A 23,649-nucleotide genomic window follows, 5' to 3' on the forward strand; every position below is an offset into this window, starting at 1 on the left:
TTTTTCCTTTCGGTTATTCTTCCCTATTGGTTTCCGTCGTCTAATTTTCTTGTAACATGCACCAGCTATCCCATCAAGTTTTACTAAAGACCACTTTAAATAGCATCTAAATGCGGAAGAAACCATTGGGCGGAAAAAACCAATACAAAAAACCAATGTACCAATCCAGCGTGTACGTTTAAAAACTACAAATAAACGAACTCCAGCTTTGACTCTCAGACTACTGCAGATGGCTTCATATCCCAGCCGAAATTTCTTGCATAAAATTTATCCCGACATTCATCCTAATAACTTCAGAAGGCCCCTCATTGAATTCGCTATAGTCTAGACCTTCGTTACGGGGCATAGACCAATCCAACAAAGACAAGTGGCTATCCGCTATCAAGACACCCGATGTTGGGGATCAACTTGGGCTGTCGAGAGAGTCCACGATGTGGCGGTGGGGGTTGGCCTAACTGTCCCAACGTGGGAGAATGCCGCTGCGCGTCGAGTCATGCACCTCAGGACTAGCGATAATGTTTCGCATCAATCCAGTGCCCCCATTACAGCATAACTCGTAATCATATAGTTCTCACGCGTGAAACCACCATTCTACTTTTCAGGAAGATCAAATTGCCTATGTGAGCGTAAATGCGTGAGACTAAAGAGAGAGGTGAAAAAGTGAGAGAGAGCTGGCACGCGGTGAGCATGCGGCACGCGAGGGAGAGAGACGTCACCGCGCACTGCTACGAGGGAGTGAGCTACTTGGCACTGCTCCAACAACTGCATCGAGGGAATGGTGCAGACGGAGGGCCAGCGTACAAAGGCTAGTCAATGAGCTGCTTTGCATCTAATAAGACGAGATGCAAGCCTGCTTTATGAAAAATTATGGAGTTATTTTCTTTCAAAGAAATAGTGTCAAGTGACCACATGGCAAGTTTACGTTCGAACAAGAGACAGGAAGAAACTCTTATTTCTATTCAAAGCAAGAGGCCCGCGTTGCACGTGATGCGAGTGCACGTTGTTGCGTTTGACGGGCCACACTTTTGCCGCGGCCGCCAGAATGGAAGAAAGGCAGCCACCTCGTTTTGTGGATATAAACAGCAGTGCCAAGACGCCCTGATGTTACCATGTACTGGGCGCTGCGTGGCTGAAATTACTCTACGGAGCACCGCTTTCCTTCGGGTCCGCGCAGAGATGTGACACGTGGCGTCTTCGTGCCCCGGTAAAAGCCACAATGCCGAGCTTCCGCCGATTACGGACGTCCGACCACCTAGCAGTGCGTCTCTGACTGACGAGCCGCCAACGCTCAAATCAGTAACAGATGTCCAGGTATGGACCCTCTGGGGAACCTAGAAGACCACGATCGCCGTTCCACAAACCTTGTGTGGCCGGCGCGAGTGGCGAGATGACAAGCACGTTTCACCCCACTCGCTGAAATCAAGATTCACCGGAGGGGGCAGCATTGCCGGGACCATACACGTGTTTAGTTTTTGTATGTGTGTTTTCTGGGGTGGTGCCTGCATGATTACACTCTTGTGTTCTGCGGGACATGCTATTGGCAGTGTCGTGTGGACCTCTTTCCCGATCTAGGGATCTGGGGAGATGAGACTAATTTTCAGCCCTCGCGGGCTGTTTAAGGTCGTTCACGGAGCTTGTTCAATAGACAGCCTTTTTCAATGTAGAGCTATCAATGTAGAGCTTCGTGCCAGAAAGCCCGTGCAATGTAAATAATGTAAGTAAACGCTCTCTACGAAGTTCAACCTCTTCCTGCCTCGACATCTTGATCCCGGATCTCCGGTGCCGCAAACCCCGGTCGAAACAACGAGAAGAAAAAGTTCGACCAGATGGTCGATCTCTTATGAGCTCTCCACTATTTGACATCCCTCATAATCACATCGTAGTTTGGCACGTCAAACTTCAGATATCGTTATTATACTTCTATTGAAGGCCGACGTTTGGGCTAGTTGGTGGGTGTTAAACGTGTGGATCTCAGCAAGCGCAACTGAGCAAACAAAGAAGAGACGCGTAAATAGGACATGTGCTATATATCAACTGAAAGTTTACTGCGGTAAAAAATGGAGACCAGGACACGCACGAACCTGCGTACAGCCCACAAAGAGGCGCAGATGGCGCAATGAACGCAGATACCCGCTATGTCACTTCACAAAGGTCCTTCAATACGAGCACTGTTTACGTACTGCAGGCACTTGGGACATCTATCTATCTATCTATCTATCTATCTATCTATCTATCTATCTATCTATCTATCTATCTATCTATCTATCTATCTATCTATCTATCTATCTGTTCATCTGTCTGTCTGTCTGTTTGTCTGTCTATCTATCTATCTATCTATCTATCTATCTATCTGTCTGTCTGTCTATCTGTCTAAAGGTGCTGCCAGTCGAGTCTCTAAATGTCATGCTGTTCTCATTTCTTTATCACGTTACACTGCGTGCGTGTGTAGGCAATTGTTTCTTTCTTAGTCAGCTAAAGAGCAACGGTATGATTCATTTCATGCAACAGAAGCGAACACTGTGTGTAAAAGAAGCCTTACACCGCGTAAAATCATCGCAGTTCCGCCGCAGCTTTAGCCGCGCTGTATCATCTATGGTGGTGGCACAGAAGGTTGCCTACTTCCCCTGTTCCAGAAATTTTGCGTAGTCTACTCGCGCAGCGCCGCCATGCGGCAGCGGCGAGTGGAGGTGGAGCGCGCGCTCGACGGCCTCAAGAGAGTGAACTCTTGGCGGTCGGAGCCTTCCCCCTACCGCGCCCCGTGTGACCGAACGGACGTATAGGCGTGACGCTTGCTCAGCGTCTTGTGAGATGCCTTGAGCTTTCAGTCTAAATTTTTCGCTTTTCACACGCAACATTACACGAATATCTTGGTCCGTTTTGCAGCGTACCTGAGAGGTCGGCCCACGAGATACTCGAGTGGCCATGCAATACACATACAGGACTATCGTCTACGCCGGATACCTGTGACGCTGGTCAAAAACAAAAAAAACAAAAACGAACACTGTCTCCAAACCTGGGAGGCCAAGCTCGCCTCGAAGAACCTGTACAATAGACGATGTGTCGTCGCCAGGGCCAGAAGGTTCCTGGAATGAAAAGACCTCCACCTAGGGCAGAAGCTCAATATGCACCGCTATACCGTTGCGCACAATAAACGTTTATTCCTCCTACTCCTCCTTTCACACCTTTGCGGACATTATGGTCCCCGAATTCGTGCTGTGATGAACAGAATAAGGTCGCTTGGTGTATGAATGCGCTTTGTGACACACCCGGGAGAATATCATGAGTGAACCACGTCCTCACCTTCTCATGCACGAGAAATCTCGGGGCAGTGTACAGTTTGTTTCGAATAGCCGCAGCTGCTGGCCGTCAGAACGACAGCTGCGCCATCGCCGCAGCTGTGCGCGCAAGTGCACGCCGCACGCCGGAGACCACAGAGTGCACTCCGCAATAAGTCGTTGTCAGCTGCATTTTTGTCGGAAGCAAGTTGTCCTTGTTGCGAGATGGTGTTGTTCGTACTGCGGGTATTTAATTTGCGTAACTCCAGCTTCAACAGGTAAGTCAGAGCGTTTCTCAGACAGCATAGAGCTTTAGAAATTAAATCCGTCAGGATGAAGCTCCGCTCAGTCAATGTCCTCCAGTCCTGAAATTATAAGACAGTTTTATCCATTCCTGCCATGATTCATGCTGCTGTGTTGAACAATCACACGTTAATATTTTTTGTCACTCTCATATCCGCAAGTGAGCACAGCTGCAACCAGTCAATAGTAGCTGTGCACTCAAGGAAAAGGAGAGCAGCCCTGTTTTACAAATTATCAAAAAAGGACACCAAGGCCGCCAAACATATTCAGTCCGTCGATTAATATACGAGATCATGAACATGCAGGTTTTCAATTAGTGTGATTGGCGTGGACTCTTGATGCATTTTAAAAACGACTAAGTACTTCCCACGAGAACAAGATACCTAAAGCAGGCACTTGTGAGGAGTCCTTTGTTGCTTCATTTGCATGTCTACATTCGGCGTGAATACGCAAAAAATAAGTGCGCAATTTGTTGAAGAAAACAGCACACTTAGATACAATCTGAACAGAATTACTTACCCTCAAGATCAAGGCATATAACAACTGCTACCTATGAAGCATAAACCTGGAGGATAACAAAGTGGCCTCAACTTTAGTTGAGGACGATGCAGCGCGCAACGGAAAGGAAAACGATAGGTGTAACCCTAAGGGACAAGAAGAGAGCAGAGTGTATAAGGGAACAAACGGAAGTGAGGGACATCACAGCCGAAATCAAGAAAAAGAAATGGTCATGGGAAGGGCACGTGGTGTGAAGGAAAGATAACCGCTGGTCATTAAGCGTCAAAGGCTGAATTGCAAGAGAAGGCAAGGAGGTGAAGCTGAGACAGAAAGTTAGGTGGCAGATCAGATTAGAAAGCTTGCGGTATAAAGTGGCAGCAACGGGCACAGAACTGAGTTGACTAGCGACACATGGGAGAGTTCTTTCTCCTGAGGTGAGCGTAGCCAGACTGATGACGATAATGATGATGATGATGATGATGATGATGGCATGCGCCATTCTGACATTTTTCATTTTTATGCCTAGGTGAGTGGTTAACGAGTCCCAAATATAATTATGACTCGTTACCTAAGCCTCATGAAAGAATTGTGGTTACTCCAGTCTAAGAGGAAAATATGCGCTATGTTTGCTTCGCATAATGACATTCCTTCTTTTCTTTAATCATGCTGCATAATAATTGGGACACCCTGTATATCACCTCAGCGTTAAAGAGGTAGGACAAAACTAGGAAAACGCACACGGGACAACACTGCACACCTTCGTGCGTCGTTCTGGTGCACAAGGATTGTGCGTTTCTGGCCTAAATGTGTTTCTCTGCCCTGTAATAACTCTAGAAGACTTAATGAGATCAGCTATGTGGGTGAATTGGGTTAAGCTCGTGGTGAATATGGGCGAAGAAAAAGGGAAGTCGAAAAAATACAGGCAAGAAAGAACGGGGGAAGCAAATAAATGAAGAACCCGAGCGATGGTAACCAATTGGGTTTTTCGGCCGAAAAAGAAAAAAAACATACGTATATATAAATGAGGTATCTTAAATACCTAAATTTACCTGACATTGCGTCGGGTAAACATATGTAAATATTTGTGACCATATTTCTGATGCCACGTTTGCCAGAACATGAAAAGACAAAAAATGAAGTTTAGGGGACATTACTTACACGTTTAAACTGTATTGTACAGTAATCATGATCAAACATTTTAATACTTTGAATGGCTGAAAAGTTTATTTGCTGCAGGTGGAAACCGAGACTAAAACCGTCATGTAATGCGCAATGTTTAACATTCGGGTTATCTCATATATTCACGCTTATCTGTTTTGTGACCAATGAATCTACTTGACAGCCAGTGCGCGTGCTGATAATTTTTTGTTTGTTTGTTTGTTTGCTCAGTTCTCGCCACATTCCTGCTCTTTGGCAGTTTGAGCCACTCACCTTCACAATGAGTTCCAGAAGACGGGCTATGAGATCACTTTTAACGTGATTACGTTAAAGAGCTCGTTTCGCAGATATTCCAGCGGCGGCGTCGTTGGCTGTGAGCGAGAAATCATCCTTTTATGTGTGACCAGAAAATTGAAAAGGATGCAAATAATATAAATGCAATAAAATCTTGGGCCACAGTTGGAATCGCACGCGGGTTCATTGGGTCCGAGTTGGAATAGAACCTGGGTCGTTGGCGTGGCAAGCAGATATTCTACCACATGTTCGCGCGACTGCTTGGGAACATGGTGAAACTAACTTCCTCTGCTTAAAAATTCATTGAATGTAACTTTCATGCTTTATTGCCATATGCGTCCTGTATACATCCTTCAATATACAACCAGGAGAATTGCAGCAATAATGCGTGTTACAAGCGCCCATTTACCAGCGGGTGTCCGAACATGTGATTATAACAATGACTTCGTGGCTTAAAGCCGGTCACCCACTACAAATGGCACACACGCTAATGCGCCTATTCTTTTAAGGCCGCTTAGTGGGCGCATAGCAAGTTCAGAAATGTTTCATGCACTAAGTGTTTGAAGTACGCACTGGGAACAGGACATCGCTATCGCGTTAAGCTTTAAGGTTCTCTAACTTTTTTTCATCTATGCGTGAATGTGGATGCTAAACTTGTTTCGTTGCATGAGTGCTTGTACGATCGATGTCTCTCAAATGTGCAGACGTTCTTCAGGACTGCTGCCATGACGGTAATGGTGTGGGTGATGCTTCTGCTCGCGCAGGCGGCTGTGGCCATTGTGTGTCCACCACACGTCTGCGAAAGCACCAAGTGCCCGCGGCTGCCTGTGAAGACCTATCATGGACGGTTGAGCACTCAAGGGAGTTTCTGCGGGTGTTGCAAAGTTTGCATACAGGAATCAGGTGAACATTTTTTTTTTTCTGGCAGGATCAGAGGACACTATAGGAAAGAGAGAATTATGCTTGGGGCGCATTCAGCGGGAAAGGAGAAATGTCACTTCTCTTTTAAATCTCTAAACACCAAATTTGGAGGCTTAAATTTTGTAATTTTCAGAATGCTTCGTTAAATGCTCATGGTGTGCACTGATAATAAAGTTTCTGCAACAAGTCGTGTTAATACACAAGCTGCCGTGAGGCAATATCCACGTTCTATATTTAACTTGCAGCTAGTACACTGTTCTATTTGAAAATACTATATAGCCAATTAGAGAGTGACAATATAAGGGTGATCGATAAATGTCTTTGGTAAGCTCTACACATAACAATGTGGTGTTAACGAAAGATAAGTGATGTCACGCCTAACAAAAAAATTTTCACTGCTACGCACTGGTGGCCTGATGAAACACCGAAGCTGGTGGCCTTACCCTGCTACTTTAACTCATCCTCACCCTCTCTACGAAACCCCCTTGCTAAGCTAAAGTGTAAAAGGCTTTGCTATGCGCTGCCCTCTCTCTTCCTCCTACACACCACTTCCCTTTCCCAACTTTTTCGTGTACTATACTAGATATCACTGCACTATATATTTTTTTCTTTTTCAGTGACTTACTCTCTTTTGTGTCTCTCATTCTTGCTGTCCATCTTTCTGTATATCTTTCTCCCGTTCTCTCGTCCATAGCAATGTAATCACGTGGTTCCCATCAATGCTTGTTCGCCTGCTATGCATTGATGATCGGGTGGTTATACGGACTGGGTGATTTGAAGTGCCATTCAAATCCCGCTTCTAGAATAAGTTTTATTTTGTTTCATCAATTTCTTTTCCAGCCATCTACTTCTCGCCACTCCTGTTGCTCTTTTCTTCCCCCCTTTTTCCTTCACCAAGCAGATCATTCGTTTAACTTCCTTCCTTCATCCCGGCTCTTTGCTTCAGCACTCGTTGTACAAGGTTCACTCTGTCTCATCTCAGGGACAAACTACATTCTCCGCCACTCTCTTCCTCTCCCCTCTCCCAATGCATTCTGTTTCTCTGGCACCTGCTGTGCACTTTAGTTAGACTTGCCCTATTCTTTATGCCACATACCCACCCGAGTTTCTGCGCACGAGTTGCATGGTGCAGCGGCCTAAACAGTTTCTCTGTTATGAAAAAGCATCATTGCGCTAAAAAAGAAACGTGTATTAATTCACCTTTCGTGGAAACATGAACCTTCATTTTTAATCTGGAGAAGAATTATCGTTTGCACGAGAACAATTTTTTTTCAGACCAGCAAGTGATTATAACAATCGTTTCTTTTTATGCGTTTTTTCCTGGCTAGTGTTTCCGTTATACTGTAATGGTTGTGTTTTTATTGTACTGGTAATGGTAATTTAGGTGCTTGATTTTTCAAAAGCTGAAGCAGAAAGAATAAAAAAATGGTCATTTCTTACACATGGCCTAGTTGATGTTACAGCAGACCGAGCACATTGAAGATTTGATGTACCATAAAAATATCAAAACAATGACAAGTTATTGAACGAGAAATATTGCGGCCTGTTGACGAAACAAAATTACTTGCTTTAGTCAAGTAAGCAACAGCACAAGCTTTTGCTGCCATGTCGAGAACTAGAGCATCGTCCCAGTAGTACTTTCTTATACATGAGAGGCCGTATGTTATATTTTTCTTCCTTGCTCATTTAGTTTTCAAAGTGTGAACTTCAAATGATTTGGTTTTACGTATATTGTTGTGTTAAGTTACATCTCTATTCTCCTATTGTCTCGAAACAGTGTAAGTAAATAAGTAAATATATGCATAAATAATTCAGGTCCCCTCATATGGTCCACTCTCAATACAAAATAGTATACATTCTTCCAAATTACGTCGCTCCCATGGCGTGATAAAGGCAAAGTATTTCCCGGATATTTTTGTAGACCTAGTAGGAAATTATTTAAACTTTGGCACCGCAAGAAACACGGGAATTGGTGATATCGAATAAAAATGCTTGAAGTCGCTTCTTACACGCAGTGAATGTTCTGTCACTTCTTCTCAGCTCTCTGAAGCTTGGTCTTATGGATGATCGAGAACTCTATAATAAGGAAGGTGTAATATTTATTGCTGACATTTACCATTAGGACACATTCATCATCACTAGAGGTAATATTTAGTGCGTTATTCGTTTAAAAATGAAATTTACTGTGCGTTATTGAGAGAAAAAAATTTTCGAAAGCTATCTTCCACGAAAAAGTTTATTGTGTTATTGAAATTGCTGCTTGCTTTTCACTTCAGCGTTCGGAGAACCATGCACGTATTCGCCCCTTCTCGGTGTGCCCTCGGCGTCCCAGTGCGCGAGGGGTCTCATCTGCGATCCTCGTGCGAGCGTGTGCATCCCAGCACTGTGGTACATCGCCCGTAACCTTGATGGCCGTAACATAAAGACCACTTCTCGCGGGTTGAGTGAATAAACGCTCGTTTTCAGAAATGCCCGACAACTACCAGAGTATTTTACTTTTTTTCACTCGTTTCTAGCGTTTTCCTCGGAGAGAGAGAAAGACAGAACTCTTATTTTTGTATTCGGCAGTTTCCCGGGTTGTGGGGACCTTGCTTAAATGATGACCAGGAGCCATGACACTTGAACGTAAACTTCATCCTGTTCATTCAAAAAAGAGTTTCAAAAAAGAATTTCACTCTTTTTCATGAAGTTCTGGCTCTTCACAGGTATGGCTCTTTTTGATAGGCACGCCAACTCTCTTTGGGGGTCATCATACGCTCTCCTGAGAGCCTTCTGACCGAAAAGACAGTTAACGTGACTTGGCAAGTCAGACTACTCGGAAGGAGTTGCACATGCTTTTTTTTTTTGCTTTGAGTGTTGCATGGCTGTGAGTTGGTGCCATGGGGCCCTGCTGCGTATAGCATGCTCTCCCACTGTCTGCCATGCTAAATTTTTTGGCCCTAACAGGCATCGGTAGTCAGAGCCAAATAATGTGATTTAGGTCCACCATTTTTCGGCATAATTTAGTTTCCCTGATATTTTCTGGGTCATAGTGGTTCTACACCATCTGTGTTGGACATCATCTGCTGCCATTTCTGTCCCCTTGGTGCACTCGCCTATGCTAGGGTGCCTCGATGTGCGCGCCTATGGCCTATTCCAGAGTGCCTCAATTTGCTCGTATGCCTCCGCTTTGTTCAAAGTGGAGACAAGTGCGTCGTCTGCTACAGCGGTTGCCTTACTGGGCCCACTCCTCAGTGCGGTGATGACGACTGCTAAGCACTCGAGCTCGGTGATGGTGTAGCTCTTCTCTGCTCTGGTCAGTGTCTGACTGGCATATGCTACGACGTGCTGACGGCTGTTGCAGAGTTGGACCAGCACAGCTAGCACCAACACCTGGCCAACTAGCATAAGTATGAAGTTCAGCAAAAGCGCCAGGATAAAAATGCTTCAGGACGGGTCCTGAAGTCAATAAAAACTTGTGTTGCTGAAATGCAGCCTTACACTTATCATACCACAAGTGCAGTGCGTCTTTATGAAGAAGGGACGTCAGTGGGGAGGCCAGTTGTGTGAAGTTATTAATAAATCGGCAGAAGTGTGAGCACAGACCCAGAAAAAATTGCAGGACCTTGAATGTTCGTGGTTCAAAGTTGCGAACCACTGCGGTCTTCTGTGGGTCTGGTCGTACACCTTTTTTATCCACGAGAAAGCCTAATACGAGTGCTTGACGTTCTCCAAAATAGCACTTCTTTGAGTTTAAAACAAGGCCAGCTTCGCGTAAGCATTCAAACACAAGTGAGAAGCGGTGGTTATGCTCTTGAAAAGTCTTTTCGTGGATAATCACGTCATCGAAATAGCACATGCAAATTTCCCCTTTTAGTCCACGGTGTACTGCATCCATAAATCTCTCGAATGTCGCTGGAGCATTGCACAAACCAAAGGGCGTAACGTTGAACTCAAAAGGACTGTCTGGTGTTACGAAGGCCGTGTTTTTATCTGAGGGATGCATAGGAATTTGCCAATACCAAGAACGCAAGTCACCAGGAGAAAAATAGGAAGCAGAATGCAGGCAGTCCACGGCGTCATTTATACGTAGCAAAGGTAGACGTCTTTTTTTGTGATGGAATTATGTGACGATAGTCTACGCAGAATATCCATGAATTATCTTTTTTCCTGACTAGAATGCCAGGAGCTGCCTACGGACTAAACGATTCTTGTATGACGCCCTTCTTTAGCATGTCTTCAGCTTGCTCAGCGATGACTTTCCTTTCGGAAGGCGATACGCGATAGAACTTCGGGCGCATTAGTGGTGCTTGGCCTGCATAGGTGTGGTGTTTTGTACGTGAAGACGGTGGCGTAACGGTAGACGTCTCGTCGTGGGCAAAGTCAAAGTCAAAGACTCAGGTGTAGCCTGCGATCACCTCCTGCAGCAGAGACCGTTCAGTTGAAGGAAGTGACTTGATCATACGGTCAATGCTGGCAGAATTGTCGGGGTACGTATCGGCGTGGGGTTTCTTTACATCCACCGACAGTTGAAGTGACCGTATGGTAAGAGTACTTTGCTCTTGAAAGCTTGCAAATTTAAGTCCAGCAGGTAGAGATATGGGCTGCGCGGAAACGTTCATAGTCCACAAATCGGCACAACCATCGACGGTGAGCACGAGGCAAGAGGCACAATAACGTTTTTCTTAAGTGCGTTACTGAAGTTCGCCTCTGCTAAACCGTAGTAAGAACCCGCACAAGAACGTGAAGACTTTACGCGCCCAAACATTGCGGTATGCGGGAGAACCAGACGTCTTGAGACACGGAAAACACGTCCGAGCTGTCATCAACAGTATTTTCCGTGAAAGGAGAGGACAACGCGGTATGAAAAAATAATCCCACTACTAACACAATACAGAGTGGCACCACATTCGCGCAAAATATCTATACCTAGAATGACGTCGCGGGTTGCACGTGCAAGCACCGTTAGTTCATCTCTAAACGTTTGATTTCCAACAGAAAGTAAAACAGAACAAACACCAACCAGGCTCAACGTGTCTCCCCACACGCCACTGAACGTAGCACTCCGATTCCAAGTAAACATTACTTTAGTCCCAACGCGATTTTTAAACGACATGCTCGTTACGGAAAGGGCATCACTGGTATCAACAAAAGCAACAGTACTCAAGTTGTCTACAAAAACACTCACTTTGTTCTCAATCACTACAACACAAGGAGGTATTGCAGAAGATCATTTTGTGGCCTCGCCCCCATCGGTCGCACCAGTTAGTTTCCCAGTGGTTGTGGCGTCCCCGAGCAGCGAAACGGGGACGGGGATAGCTGTTGGCGTGCGGGTGATGAAGTAACGCTGCGGTCGGAGCAACGCGAGTCAGCACGTGCTTGTGTCCGTTGGAGAGAGCCCTGAAATGGTAGAGACTCGCCAGCAGGCCCATAGGGTGTGTACACGTTGAATCGTGGAGCTTGCTGCTGGCGATGGTAGCAGTACCTAGCGATGTGTCCAGGTAGCCCGCAGTTGTAGCAAGTACGGGTGTCGCACCTAATCGTCCCCGGCGAAATATACCTCATTGGTTGATAAAAGTCGGGCGATGGCAGCTGAGGAGTAAACCGCCGTGATGCAGCTTGCCTGCGTTCCTGGTTTTTGAGTGGCCGTTCACTCCTTAGTTCGAACCGATCGGTGTAATTCGGGTGAGGCTCAAAGTGGCTCTGACACATCCGAGGTACCGGTGGTTCACGGGACCATTGGTCGAATGCACACTGATGGCAGACACCGGCGGTGTCCACAGCTTGAAGTTGAGCAAGTTCTTCCTTAACCACTCGCCTTATAATTGAAGAGATGACGTCCTGCCTTAGAATGTTGACACTTGCAATCGTGGGCACATTGTCAAGACGTCCAAATTTCGGTAGGATCCTTCTCATCTTTAGAGTTTCAAGCGCTCGGCAGTGTTTCCCTAGGTCAGAAGGTGTGTGTAGGTGTTCCTTAGTAATAAGAAAACTGTACACGTCTTCCATGATTTCCTTGAGCAGATTACCTACCTTATCTTCGTTATACATGGTCACACTCTCGATTCCACAAAGCTTCAAGGTGACCACAATGTAGGTGGTGCATGTTTCACCAGGTAACTGTGCTCTGCGTGAAAGCGTTTGCTCCTCCAGCTTGACCTTATCAGTCGAGTCACCAAAACACCTCTTCAGCTCGTCCACGAAAATGTCCCATGTGGTCTTTGTACTCTTGTGGTTGTCGAACCAAAGAGACATGGTGCCGACGAGAAAAAACACCACGTTCTCGAGATTCTTAGCAGTGCTCCAGCGGTTGCTGTGACTCGCTCTTCGGTAGTGCTTGAGCCTATCCTCAACATCGTCATCCGGCTGCCCCGAAAAGTTCCTTGGTTGACGTTCCGGCGTGCCGCAGGCAGAATGTCTTGGTGGGTGTGTTACTCCTCAGCGGCGAGGTTGTTATGGCCTGCTCCCGCGTCCTCCATGTCTGGTAGCTGCGGTGGCAAGCCTACCAAGCGTTTGCTTCGTCGCAAAATTGCTAGAGCTGGGTCGTCCAGATCGATGTACCTGGCACCTTCCACCAAACTCTTACGAGTGATTGTGTTTATTCACAGATTATGTGAAATGACGTTGGAAAAGAGCAGCGCATTTCTGAGACAGGCCTAGTTCGGTTCACCCAACCATACAGTCCAAGCGCCGCTCCACTATTCTTCCTCTCCTTCCGCGCCCGGTACGCTAGTGCCTCTTTGCTGCAATATCATGGACCGAAGGACCTTCTCATCAGCAGCAGCACTCACATTGTAGATATGCAAACACTTTATAGAGCAGCTAATTTCACGCTGAAATTAATGACCGCGTACGGTACACACGAAAGCGTTCGTTTAGGCAAGTCATTCCGGGAAAATATTTCTTCCAATAACAAAAAACCCTATTTGTTGTAGTTCCCCGAGAAAACACAACTCGGATTGAATAGTTGCAGTAGACGCGACCATTTTCATAATCACACCTTCATGCATTCTCTTGCCAGGGATTTCATGCCACGGACCCCCCAGAGTTGACTCTAATTCCCCGTGAAATCCGCGACCTTATCACGATCGCTCCCATACCACGAAATGTACACCTCGAATACAACAAAGGCAGACGCCTTGCGCGGGCGACCACCATTCTCAAGCGCATAGACATGGAAGCGGACAACGTCTCGTTCGTGGACGCCGCTGCCTATCGCAACAACCAAGCCTTCGCCGCGGTCGCGGCGAAGGCTTGGTCCGCGCAACAGACTCAACACAGCCACAATCCTCACCCGAAACCCCGAAGTAGCGGAGCAAGTAGCTATAGCTACAGCTATGCTTGACAGCAAACGGGAATTCATCTACAGCGACTCCAGGCCAGCCATCAAATCCTTTGAACGCGGAGTCATCTCCGACCAGGCGTTACGTATCCTGCGCAATGCGGACCCGAGTGCCCTGAAGCACCACACTGTCATCTGGTTCCCCGTCTATCTCGGCCAGGTGCCGGGTGCCCTATCCAACCTCAACGAGATCGCCCATGATGCAGCGCGCGCACTTACCGACCGCACTGCCACAGGGCAACCTCATCTGGCTGGGTTAGATACCAATCGGGATGCACCAATGACGTACAATGAAATTACAAAGCACGTTTACCTGGAACGCCGCAATTTTCCACCCCCACATCCGAAACTTAACCGACCGCAGGCATTAACCCTACGCCTATTACACACACACACGTACCCAAACCTTGCCACGCTTCACGTTTATTATCCCGATGCATACCCAAGCGACACATGCCCATCATGTGGACACACAGCGACACTCGCACACATGCTCTGGGAGTGTAGAACAACTCCTCCCGACTCTGCTTCAAGCAAGTGGGAGAGGTCCCTCAAGAGCTCACTTCTCGCCAACCAGCAACGGGCCATCGAGCAGGCCCACGAAGCGGGCGCCAGGTACTGTCTGTCGGTCACTACGTGGGAGACGCCCGCTACGCGCTAAGCGCGTCCTGCAGGAGTGAAATAAAGTTTTTACATTCCATTCTATGCATAAAAAGAACGAGAAAACGAAAGGAGATGCCCGAGACAGTGAAAGTACGATTTCCAAGCGCACCCTGAAAACAACACCAAATTTGTGAGAATGGTTCAAACGCGGTAAACTAATAGAGTTTATGGTATGCCGATCACTCAACGTTCGATCGTCTTAAGGTGCAATGGTCCACGCTCCAACAAGAAGTCGAAACCGTGCACGTAACGTGTAATAGGCTAAGCTGTGATTGTGTGACTTGTTATATACACGCTCTTTTGAAAATCGTCCTCAAAGTACCGACGTAACAAATGAACGACATAGAACACAGCAACGAATTTGCGATACTCACGCTGTATACACAAGATGTATTCGTTGGCTGTCACTTGTCACTCTTTATTCTCACTGTCAGTAAACGTCTTCTTTTAGGATCGCTTGAAAAAGAAATCACCCTTAATCTATTCCCAAATTGGTTCGTTCCATGTGGCGCGCAGCATGAGTCATCTCGCTGAACTCATCATGAATCAAATGGGCGACAAGGCGGCAGGTGCCGCGCGCACGTTTAAACAAGGCGCTGCGTGGGCCGAAACATGGCGGATGCGCGCCACGAAGCGGGCGACCCCACGGCAGGGCTAGACTGCACCTGCGCGCTACTTTCCTCACGGCCTTCCAAGTTCTCACCCGTCGCGAGAGTTTCTGAATATGTTTCGCGACCCGTCGTCGGTAGGGGCGCAGCGACCCTGACCTTGCATCTTCTGCGCCCCGCACACGGCACAAGGGAGATTGTCTATGTGAAACCGTGGAATAAGGGTTCTCAATAGAGAGGAGGAGGAGGGTTAATAAGTAAATCGAGGACAGAGGCAGGATCGTCTACTAGAATAAAACTAATTTACCAGATCACTTGCCGCTTAATGTAGGTATGTATGGGCTCGTCCATAATACAATCTGAATTCCAGTGAAGATGCGGAAGGATCGGCAAATGAGAGGCATAATTCAGAACGCATAAAGCACTGGCAACGATCACAGAGAAGAACAATGCTACACTTGTTCTGCAATCAGGGAGCACTAAACACCTTTGGCCCTTGGTCTCGTCGGATAACGACGTCGCAATTAAGAGAGGTCGCTCACAGAATAACAAGCACGCCTTTCCTTTTCTAGCTATTTTCTATTTCCTCTTTTTTTCCACATGTATTTAGAGTGTTTGCATGGCTAATAGCTGCTCTCTGCAGCCTGAAAACTTTTTTAAACACGTACGCGTATTGTATATTGTCACGATGAGTCACAAGTACTGGGGGATTTATTAAACCACCAGGTAGCTAGCACTAAGACGATGCGTCAGTCGTGGCTGGCTCTCGAGCAAAGAAGAACGCAATCTTCTTTTTTCCTCCAGATTCAGAGCCGCTCTTGCTGTCAACCCACTACGTGCTGACGGCATTATCCCCCCTTCCGAAAAGAAAAAAAAAACAAGTACCAAAAAGAGGAAAGGAAAGTACACAGCAGCACCGCGATGCTACTACATAGGCACGTGTAAAAAAATGGAAATTCGGATGAAGTGAAGTAAAAATTGGAGAGCGTGCCAACATAGGAAACGTCAATGAACGAGAAAGTAAGTTCACAAAATAAACAAAAAACACAAAGAACGCTGTACGGTAAAGGAAAAGTTACGAACAACGCGCAATAAATGGCTTCATGCGCAACACATGAACGACGTCCGGCCTCAGCCGTGTCCTGCTCCGTGCATGGGGTGTTGAGTCCGGAACCACTTCGTAGTTCACGTCACTGACGCGGCGTAACACGTTATATGGGCCAAAGTACCGGCTCAGCAACTTTTCACTAAAGCCACGGCGGCGGACGAGCGTCCACACCCAAACTTGATCTCCGGGGCTGTAAAACACTTCTCTGTGGCGGGTATTATAGCGTCGTGCGTCTGCCTGCTGTTGCTGGCCAATGTGTAGTCGCGCGAGCTGCCGGGCTTCCTCGGCACGCTCTGCGAATTCTTCGGCGTCTGTTGCCAACTCGTCTTCGTCCTGACACGGTAGCATTGAGTCTAGCATGGTCTGCACTTCGCGGCCGTAGAGAAGCCGAAATGGCGTGAATCGCGTGGTCTCTTGCACGGCGGTATTATACGCGAAGGTCACGTAAGGCAAGATCCGGTCCCGTGTTTTTTTGCTGTACGTCGATGTACATTGAGATCATGTCTGCGAGGGTCTTATTCAGTCGTTCAGTAAGTCCGTTGGTTTGCGGGTGGTACGCAGTTGTCCTTCGGTGTCTGGTGTTGCTCAGTTTGAAAACTTCGTCCGTAAGCTGCGCCGTGAATGCCGTCCCTCTGTCCGTTATTACACTGGAAGGAGCACCGTGTCGTAACACGATGTGGCGAATGAAAAATTGTCCTACCTCAGAAGCCGTGGCTCGTGGGATCGCCTGGGTTTCAGCGTAGCGTGTCAAATAGTCGGTCGCGACAATCACCCATTTGTTGCTGTCCGCAGACATAGGAAATGGCCCAAGAATGTCCATGCCGACTTGGTCGAACGGCGTGCAGGGTGCTTCAATGGGCTGAAGCAAACCAGCTGGCTTAACAGATGGTTGCTTTCGGCGCTGACATTCCCGACAGCTCTTTACGTACTTCTTTACGCTTGCTTAAAGTCCTGGCCAATAGTACCTCTCGCTCACTCTGGCAAGTGTCCTTGAGTAGCCCAGATGACCGGATGTGGGTTCGTCATGGCAAGCGAAGAGGACGTCATCTCGCATGTCTCGAGGAACCACCACGAGGTAAGCACGATTGTTCGAACGAGCGTTCTTCTTGTACAACACACCGTCTCGTAGGCAGAACAACGTCAACGAGCGGGATAAACGACGTGGTATGATTGCGCCCTGGCCCTCTAAATGATCAATGATTGGACGAATCTCTGCGTCATTTTGCTGTCGTTTGCTCAAGTCTGATGCACTAACGGCGCCCAGAAAGCCTTCGTCTTCCTCTGCTTCCTAACTGACGACATGAAGGGGTGCGCGTGACAATGTGTCAGCGTCTTCATGCTTACGGCCGGACGCGATCTTCTTTTTTCCTCCAGATTTAGAGCCGCTCTTGCTGTCAACCCACTACGTGTTGGCGGCAATATCTGATTGATAAAAAACTGCGTATAAGGAGAAAGAAAGTAAAAAAAAGAGAGGGCTCTTGCTGCTGAATAACGTCTTCGCACGGCACGCACAGAGAGTGGTGGTATGCATTCTCAAGATGTTAACACCACCAGAAAATATTGATTCCGGAGACCCCAAGCCCTCTTGCATTCCTTTGTGCGGCAAGCCACGTCCGTGAATAATGCAAACGAAGTACGCAGCTGCTTACGCTCGCAAGCCGCTTGCCCCAAAACTAAAACTGTAGTGCAATTGAGTCCTGCGCTACCTTGCTACTTTGTAGAACAATATGTTTAGAAACGGAAATGGACAACATTACAACTTTTCGGCAAGTAAGCAGCTGTTTTTCCGAAAAATCTGTATAATTTTTGTTGTGGCTTATTGCTACAACCAGGTGGTTTTGAATTGCCTTTTATCTCTAGTGTGGCTTGCTTTATTCCAGTATTTACCCACCACGGTTGCATTTCATTCGGTGCTTTGTCAGTGTTCAATGTACAGTATTTTTTTAGTCGAGTAGGCAGTCGCACAACCTTCAGTTCACGCATCACACACATGGATATATGATAGCTCCGCGAAGGTGTATTGCTGTGTTCCGTCACGGCCACTCACGGCCAATACGGATGTTCCGTCACGGCCAATACGGATCGCCGTGGTTCCGTATTGCAAGTCCCGTTCGGGGAAAATACTTGGTGTTCTTTCTCACTAATTCCCAAACAATACTGAGCTGCGCGTCAAGTGACAAAAGAATATTGCGAGGGACAATCTCATCATCAACGACAAGTCTGCATCGACAGTCGTATGCAGCAGACACTTGCACAAAGAAGACTATGTGCCTGCGTTCCACACCAGAAAACTTATTCCTGACTGCGCGCGCGCCTACTCTTTTCGAGAACTATTTTTCGTACACAATTTCAAGTGCACAGAAGCCTCACAACGATCCTACTTTACAAGTTTGGCCCCTATGTCTAACATCAAGGGAGCGAAAACTGGAGACCAACGAAACAATGCTGGTTGTTTCAACTTCACAAGACGCTTTCACTGAACAAGAAGCAGCAAGTGTTTGCACGCAAACAATAAACGGGAACGCTCATCGGGCGGCTCGATACCAGACTATGATAGGCCGATTGCGCTCCCAAGTGTCGCATTATCATTCGAATGCGAGAAAGTGCAGCGATTGCTGAAAGAAGAAAAAAATGCGTCCCAATATTATCGCGAAAGCAAGCACCACGCATGCGTTAAGAAAATCACAGCAGATGCATAGAAAGGAGAGAAAAAGGCCGTGTTTATGTTGCATAAAATAGAATGGGACGAAAAAAAATTGGCCCCGTATCTACATGTAACCTTCGATTGATTGATTGATTGATTGATTGATTGATTGATTGATTTATTTGTGTGGTTTAACGTCCCAAAACCACCACATGATTATGAGAGACGCCGTAGTGGAGGGCTCCGGAAATTTCGACCACCTGGGGTTCTTTAACGTGCACCCAAATCTGAGCACACGGGCCTACAACATTTCCGCCTCCATCGGAAATGCAGCCGCCGCAGCCGGGATTTGAACCCGCAACCTACATGTAACCTTCAAATGTCGTCGAAAAACGATAATCTTGCGTGTAGAGAGAGTGAACAAAACATTTATTTGATGTTCTGCGCAAGAAAATTGGCGAATGGTATTCCGGAGGCGCTGCGTTAGTGTGCCTCGAGCGTGCAGCGGAGGTGAACGAGCGCATCAAGTCACGCCACACGTGAGACATGAGCGCCATCTACGTGAGACATGAGGCCCTGATATGGGCGTGCACGCCTGTCTCAGAAGTGATAAGGTGTAGAACGCAAGGCGACGGGTAGGGGCCACCATTGTGTCTTCTTTGCAAAGTATTAGAAACACTCGCCTTTCCGTGCAAACGTCGCATGGTTAGCGGAGCGTGACAGGCGCTACGGTCCTTAGAATTACTAATGTACGCCTTTTCTAGTAAAAGACGAACATGCAGAATATATAGGTGTTGTTATGATGCCTCAGATATCCACAATGACTGCTTTTTAATTGACAATCGCACACGTATGAACGCTGATTCTTGAGCAACATTGGTGGGCACTGCGGATGGGGTCGGCTGTTCGGGGTATCGGCTGGTGCTGTTTAGAGCACCCGATTCTTGGTAACGGTGGACAAACAGACAAATGTACAAACAGACAGACAGCCATGCAAACAGACTAAAGTTTTTTGCGTCGAAGGTCCGCAAGAAAGACTATCGTCATTAAAAGCATTCGGCGTACCCGGACAATTTTGAAAGGGGTGTGTGGCGTGCCACTTTCTGTCAGAAACGCTATGATCATGAGCGCACTGCGGGGCTTGTGGCACTGTCAGCAAAGTGCACTCTTCAGAGGTGTATAGGTCGAAGCCCAGTATCATCAGGTATGAGCAATGCCATAAACCATTTGTGCGTCTTCAATTATTAAGCAACTTGTTTCACAACGCGCGGTGAGTGGAGAAGCGCGCCCGAACTCATGTGTCCGCGCGCTGTACGGAGCGGTAGAAGATGGCAAGGTTGCAGCGCCCCCTTCAATGGAGTGGCGAGAGGCATGTACTACACCCGTGGCGAAGGCCGTAAGAAGGGAACGCGCAGGTGCAGTCTAGCCCGGCCGTGGCGACCCTTTCAAAGAATGGCCGCACTTCACGCGAGGGCGCACGTATCAAAGCACTCTAGCATTGATGCAAATAACGAGAGCCCCCAGCAGTCGCGGTGCGAAGAAGCGCGTTTGCAATTTGCAAGTTTGCAAGTTTTCCTTGGATAATATAGCGTAGACGGTAAATCTTTCAAAACTCAGATCATATAGCACTTCTAAAAAACCTAAGCAAACAAGAAGACTGCAGAGAATATGTTGCAGTAAACTTCAATTTTGTTGCCAGAGCAGTTAAATATCAAGCAATGGGAGTGTGTGGAAACGCCGGAAAAATCGCAGCATGTCCGCGAAGAGACACTGTGGAGCCCCGCTCTACGACCAAATATGGGTCGAGGCAAGCCCTTGACGTCCCCTCATGGGAGGCCTGAACCCGGCTACCTAAACCTGGTGGTTTTTGTAATAAAGATTATTTCACCTCCATGAAGTGAATGATGATGATTGGCGCGAAACGCTGGAGGGTTTCATCGCTAAATCTTGAAACATCCACGAATGTCACCCACTGCATCATCAAAGACGTGACAAACACTGTATATCCTAATACAAGAAAGTTTATTATTCGTAAGTCGTAGCTATACGTCACTTCCGTTCCTCCTTCATTAAAACGGCTTTGTGGTCGACGGAGTAGTGGATCGATGATGGGTTGTAGTGGAATGTTTGCAAGGACGAAGTAGTGGGCAGTTTGTAAGGTGGAACAATAGACGGTCCCGTACAAACAAAGAATGCGCACAAAGGGACAATCTATGATTCTTTAATGTGCACCTGAATGGAAGTACATGACCATGTTGCATTTTATATTGACTACTTCTCAACAGAATTTTCTTTATGGTCGGTGAAGTGGTGGATTGTTTATATGGGGCGTAGTGGAATCTTTGCAAGGACGAAGCAGTGGGCTGTTGGCAAAGGTTGAACTATAGGCAGCTGGTCAAGTACACACACACGTACACACACACACACACACACACACACACACACACACACACATATATACATATATATATATATATATATATATATATATATATATATATATATATATATATATATATATATATATATATAAGGGATGAAAATACACAACCTTTAGGAGCTTCCCCCCTAAATAATTGGTTTATTTTTCTCGACAAAGGCGTTAATTGTGGTTAAACTACCAAGGTATATTAATGGTGAGTACATGACATAAAGTCCTGAAATTCAGCTTTCGATTGAAGTCGTTCTAAACTTTTTTGCAATTAGCATAACATTGTCACTCCTACACGTACCACCCCCTTGTCGCGTCAAATTCTTCCGTTCTAGGCACGCCCATCTAAATTTCCTTCATCAAACAATCTGTATTACCGCCGAGAAGACCACGGGGAGTTTTTCACTCGAATCATAGTTTTTACGCTCAGAACATTTCAATACAGACAACTTTTGTGTATTTGTAATTCTGATCGCAAATTTTCTTGTTCTTGTCCTTTCGCAATGTGATTAGCCTTCAGAACAGTCCGATGGTATAACAGCGTTGCAAGCCCTGCATTGAGAAGAAGATGAAGAAGAAGAAGACGATGTTCGACTAATAATAGGGCAAAATACGTCTCAGTTTTCCTCTGTTTTGGCCACATCAATGGCGACGTCCAAGAGCAACAGCGAGCGGTCATCTGCATCAAACCATCGTGAAGATTGTCGACGTTCCGTCGACTTAAGGCAGAGTACCTCGCAAGACCGTTCATCTGTCGCCAGGCACCTCGTTTTGCGCGACGCATCGTCCGGCTGCCCTCCAACCCTTTTCATATGCCCCGTCATCGCAGCTGCCGTCACTGGCGCCGCAATCTTCCTCCAGTTCTTCAAAACGTCAACAGACAAGCTACCCAAAGACTCAGTAACTGAATCCTACAGTAGAAGCATGGACGTGATGCTCCAAATGCTCTGGCTAACGGGCAACAGCACGCTCGATCCCTGCAAGGACTTTTATCGGTATGTCTGCTACAATTACATCGCCGTGCACAAAGAAAAAGGTTTCTTCAATACCATACAGTCGCCTCACCTAGTCTTGCAAGGCATGTCCAATAACGAAGCTGGACGAGCTCTGTTTGCGTACTATAGAAGCTGCATTTTCAGTCAGGGGAGTCCCATAGACGCCGTAAGGAACGCCGTCAGAGCTTTGCTGCAAATGCTGTACGTGTCCTTAGACTCTACGTCACTTCGAATGCTCATTTTCATTATGAAGCTCAACCTCGTATACGGAATTCACACGGATCCCCTAGTTTACCAAAATTTTCAGGGAAGACGACCCGCCCTCGTAAATTATGTAATCGATTCTGAAGAAATGTTTAACTCACTGAGTGCAGATGGGCCACAATACCTCTTCATTCTCTCTGATGAATACTACATCTGTGCCGATAATTTTGACAATACAGACTTTGAGAAAATATACACTGCGGGTCTCACGGAACTGTCATCAGCAATGAATGTAAACATCACCTTTAAAGAGATCGTGGAGTTCGCGACGCAATTCTGCAGCGTCGCCACCTACGATGGGCTCAATGAAGCGAACGGCACCATTTTGGGTAGCATTGTAAAGGGAGTATCATCAAGGCTGTGGAAGGATATCGTCGAGGAATTCACACACACTGAAGTGGGCCGAGTGATTTTGAGTCCTGTAGACGTTCTCAAGCATCGTTTCAATCTTCTGACAAGCCGTAGCAAGAAACCGGTGGCAACAGCATTGGTAGTTGTCCACGCAGCCTTTAAACTCAGTCTACACAATCAGGAAGAAACATTAGGAACGAGTGATCGATATGGATTCTGTGCGTCGTCTTCGTATGAGTTGTATCCACTTTGGATGCTCAACAATATCATGTCATTCGACCTTCAAACCGAACACAACGGTGTTGTTATGCGTGTTTTCAACACCTTGGTGGACGCAATCGGCACCGAAATAGGGGAAGCGTTTCCGATGAGGTTTCCCGTTTCGACCGTTCACCTTTTGAAGAGAATTCAACTGGTTCTTCCAAACCACCTTTACCCACTGGATACACTAATACCAAAACTTGACGGCAATTTTTTCAGTAATACCCTAAAGGTACGAGAGCATAGACTCGATTTTTGGAGCTACAAGGCACCCTCTGGAATACCCCAGGGGCTTGTGAAGTTCTTGCGCCCGGAATATGGTGTACAGTCCGGGTGTTTTGTGGTCCCGCCACTAGTGGAGTACAGTGTCATACCACTGCGCCATTCGATGACCGTGCTTCCGATGGCGGTGCTGGGTTTCGTACTAGCAGACAGCTTATGGACTCTCCTGCTCGATTCAAACTCTTCCGTTGGGCAGAACAGCACCGTCCGTAATTCGTTGTGCAGTGACCAAGGTGGCACCAGTCGAACCTCTCCGCGCAATCTTTTCATCA

The 23,649-nt window shown here is 46.8% G+C and overlaps 1 protein-coding gene across 1 annotated transcript in view; it reads left to right on the top strand.

Moving 5' to 3' along the window:
- Positions 1-3,352: 3,352 nt before the first annotated feature.
- LOC119183243 (uncharacterized) overlaps positions 3,353-23,649 on the top strand; it is a 56,295-nt gene continuing 35,998 nt past the window's right edge. Inside the window, exons 1-2 of the mRNA XM_075875851.1 lie at positions 3,353-3,553; positions 6,233-6,431. Of these exons, the coding sequence (XP_075731966.1) occupies positions 6,254-6,431 (178 nt within the window). The 5' untranslated portion in view covers positions 3,353-3,553; positions 6,233-6,253. The remainder of the gene's footprint in view (positions 3,554-6,232; positions 6,432-23,649) is intronic.

The sequence above is a fragment of the Rhipicephalus microplus genome, chromosome 10, assembly GCF_043290135.1.
Source record: "Rhipicephalus microplus isolate Deutch F79 chromosome 10, USDA_Rmic, whole genome shotgun sequence".
In the NCBI taxonomy this organism is placed as follows: domain Eukaryota; kingdom Metazoa; phylum Arthropoda; class Arachnida; order Ixodida; family Ixodidae; genus Rhipicephalus; species Rhipicephalus microplus.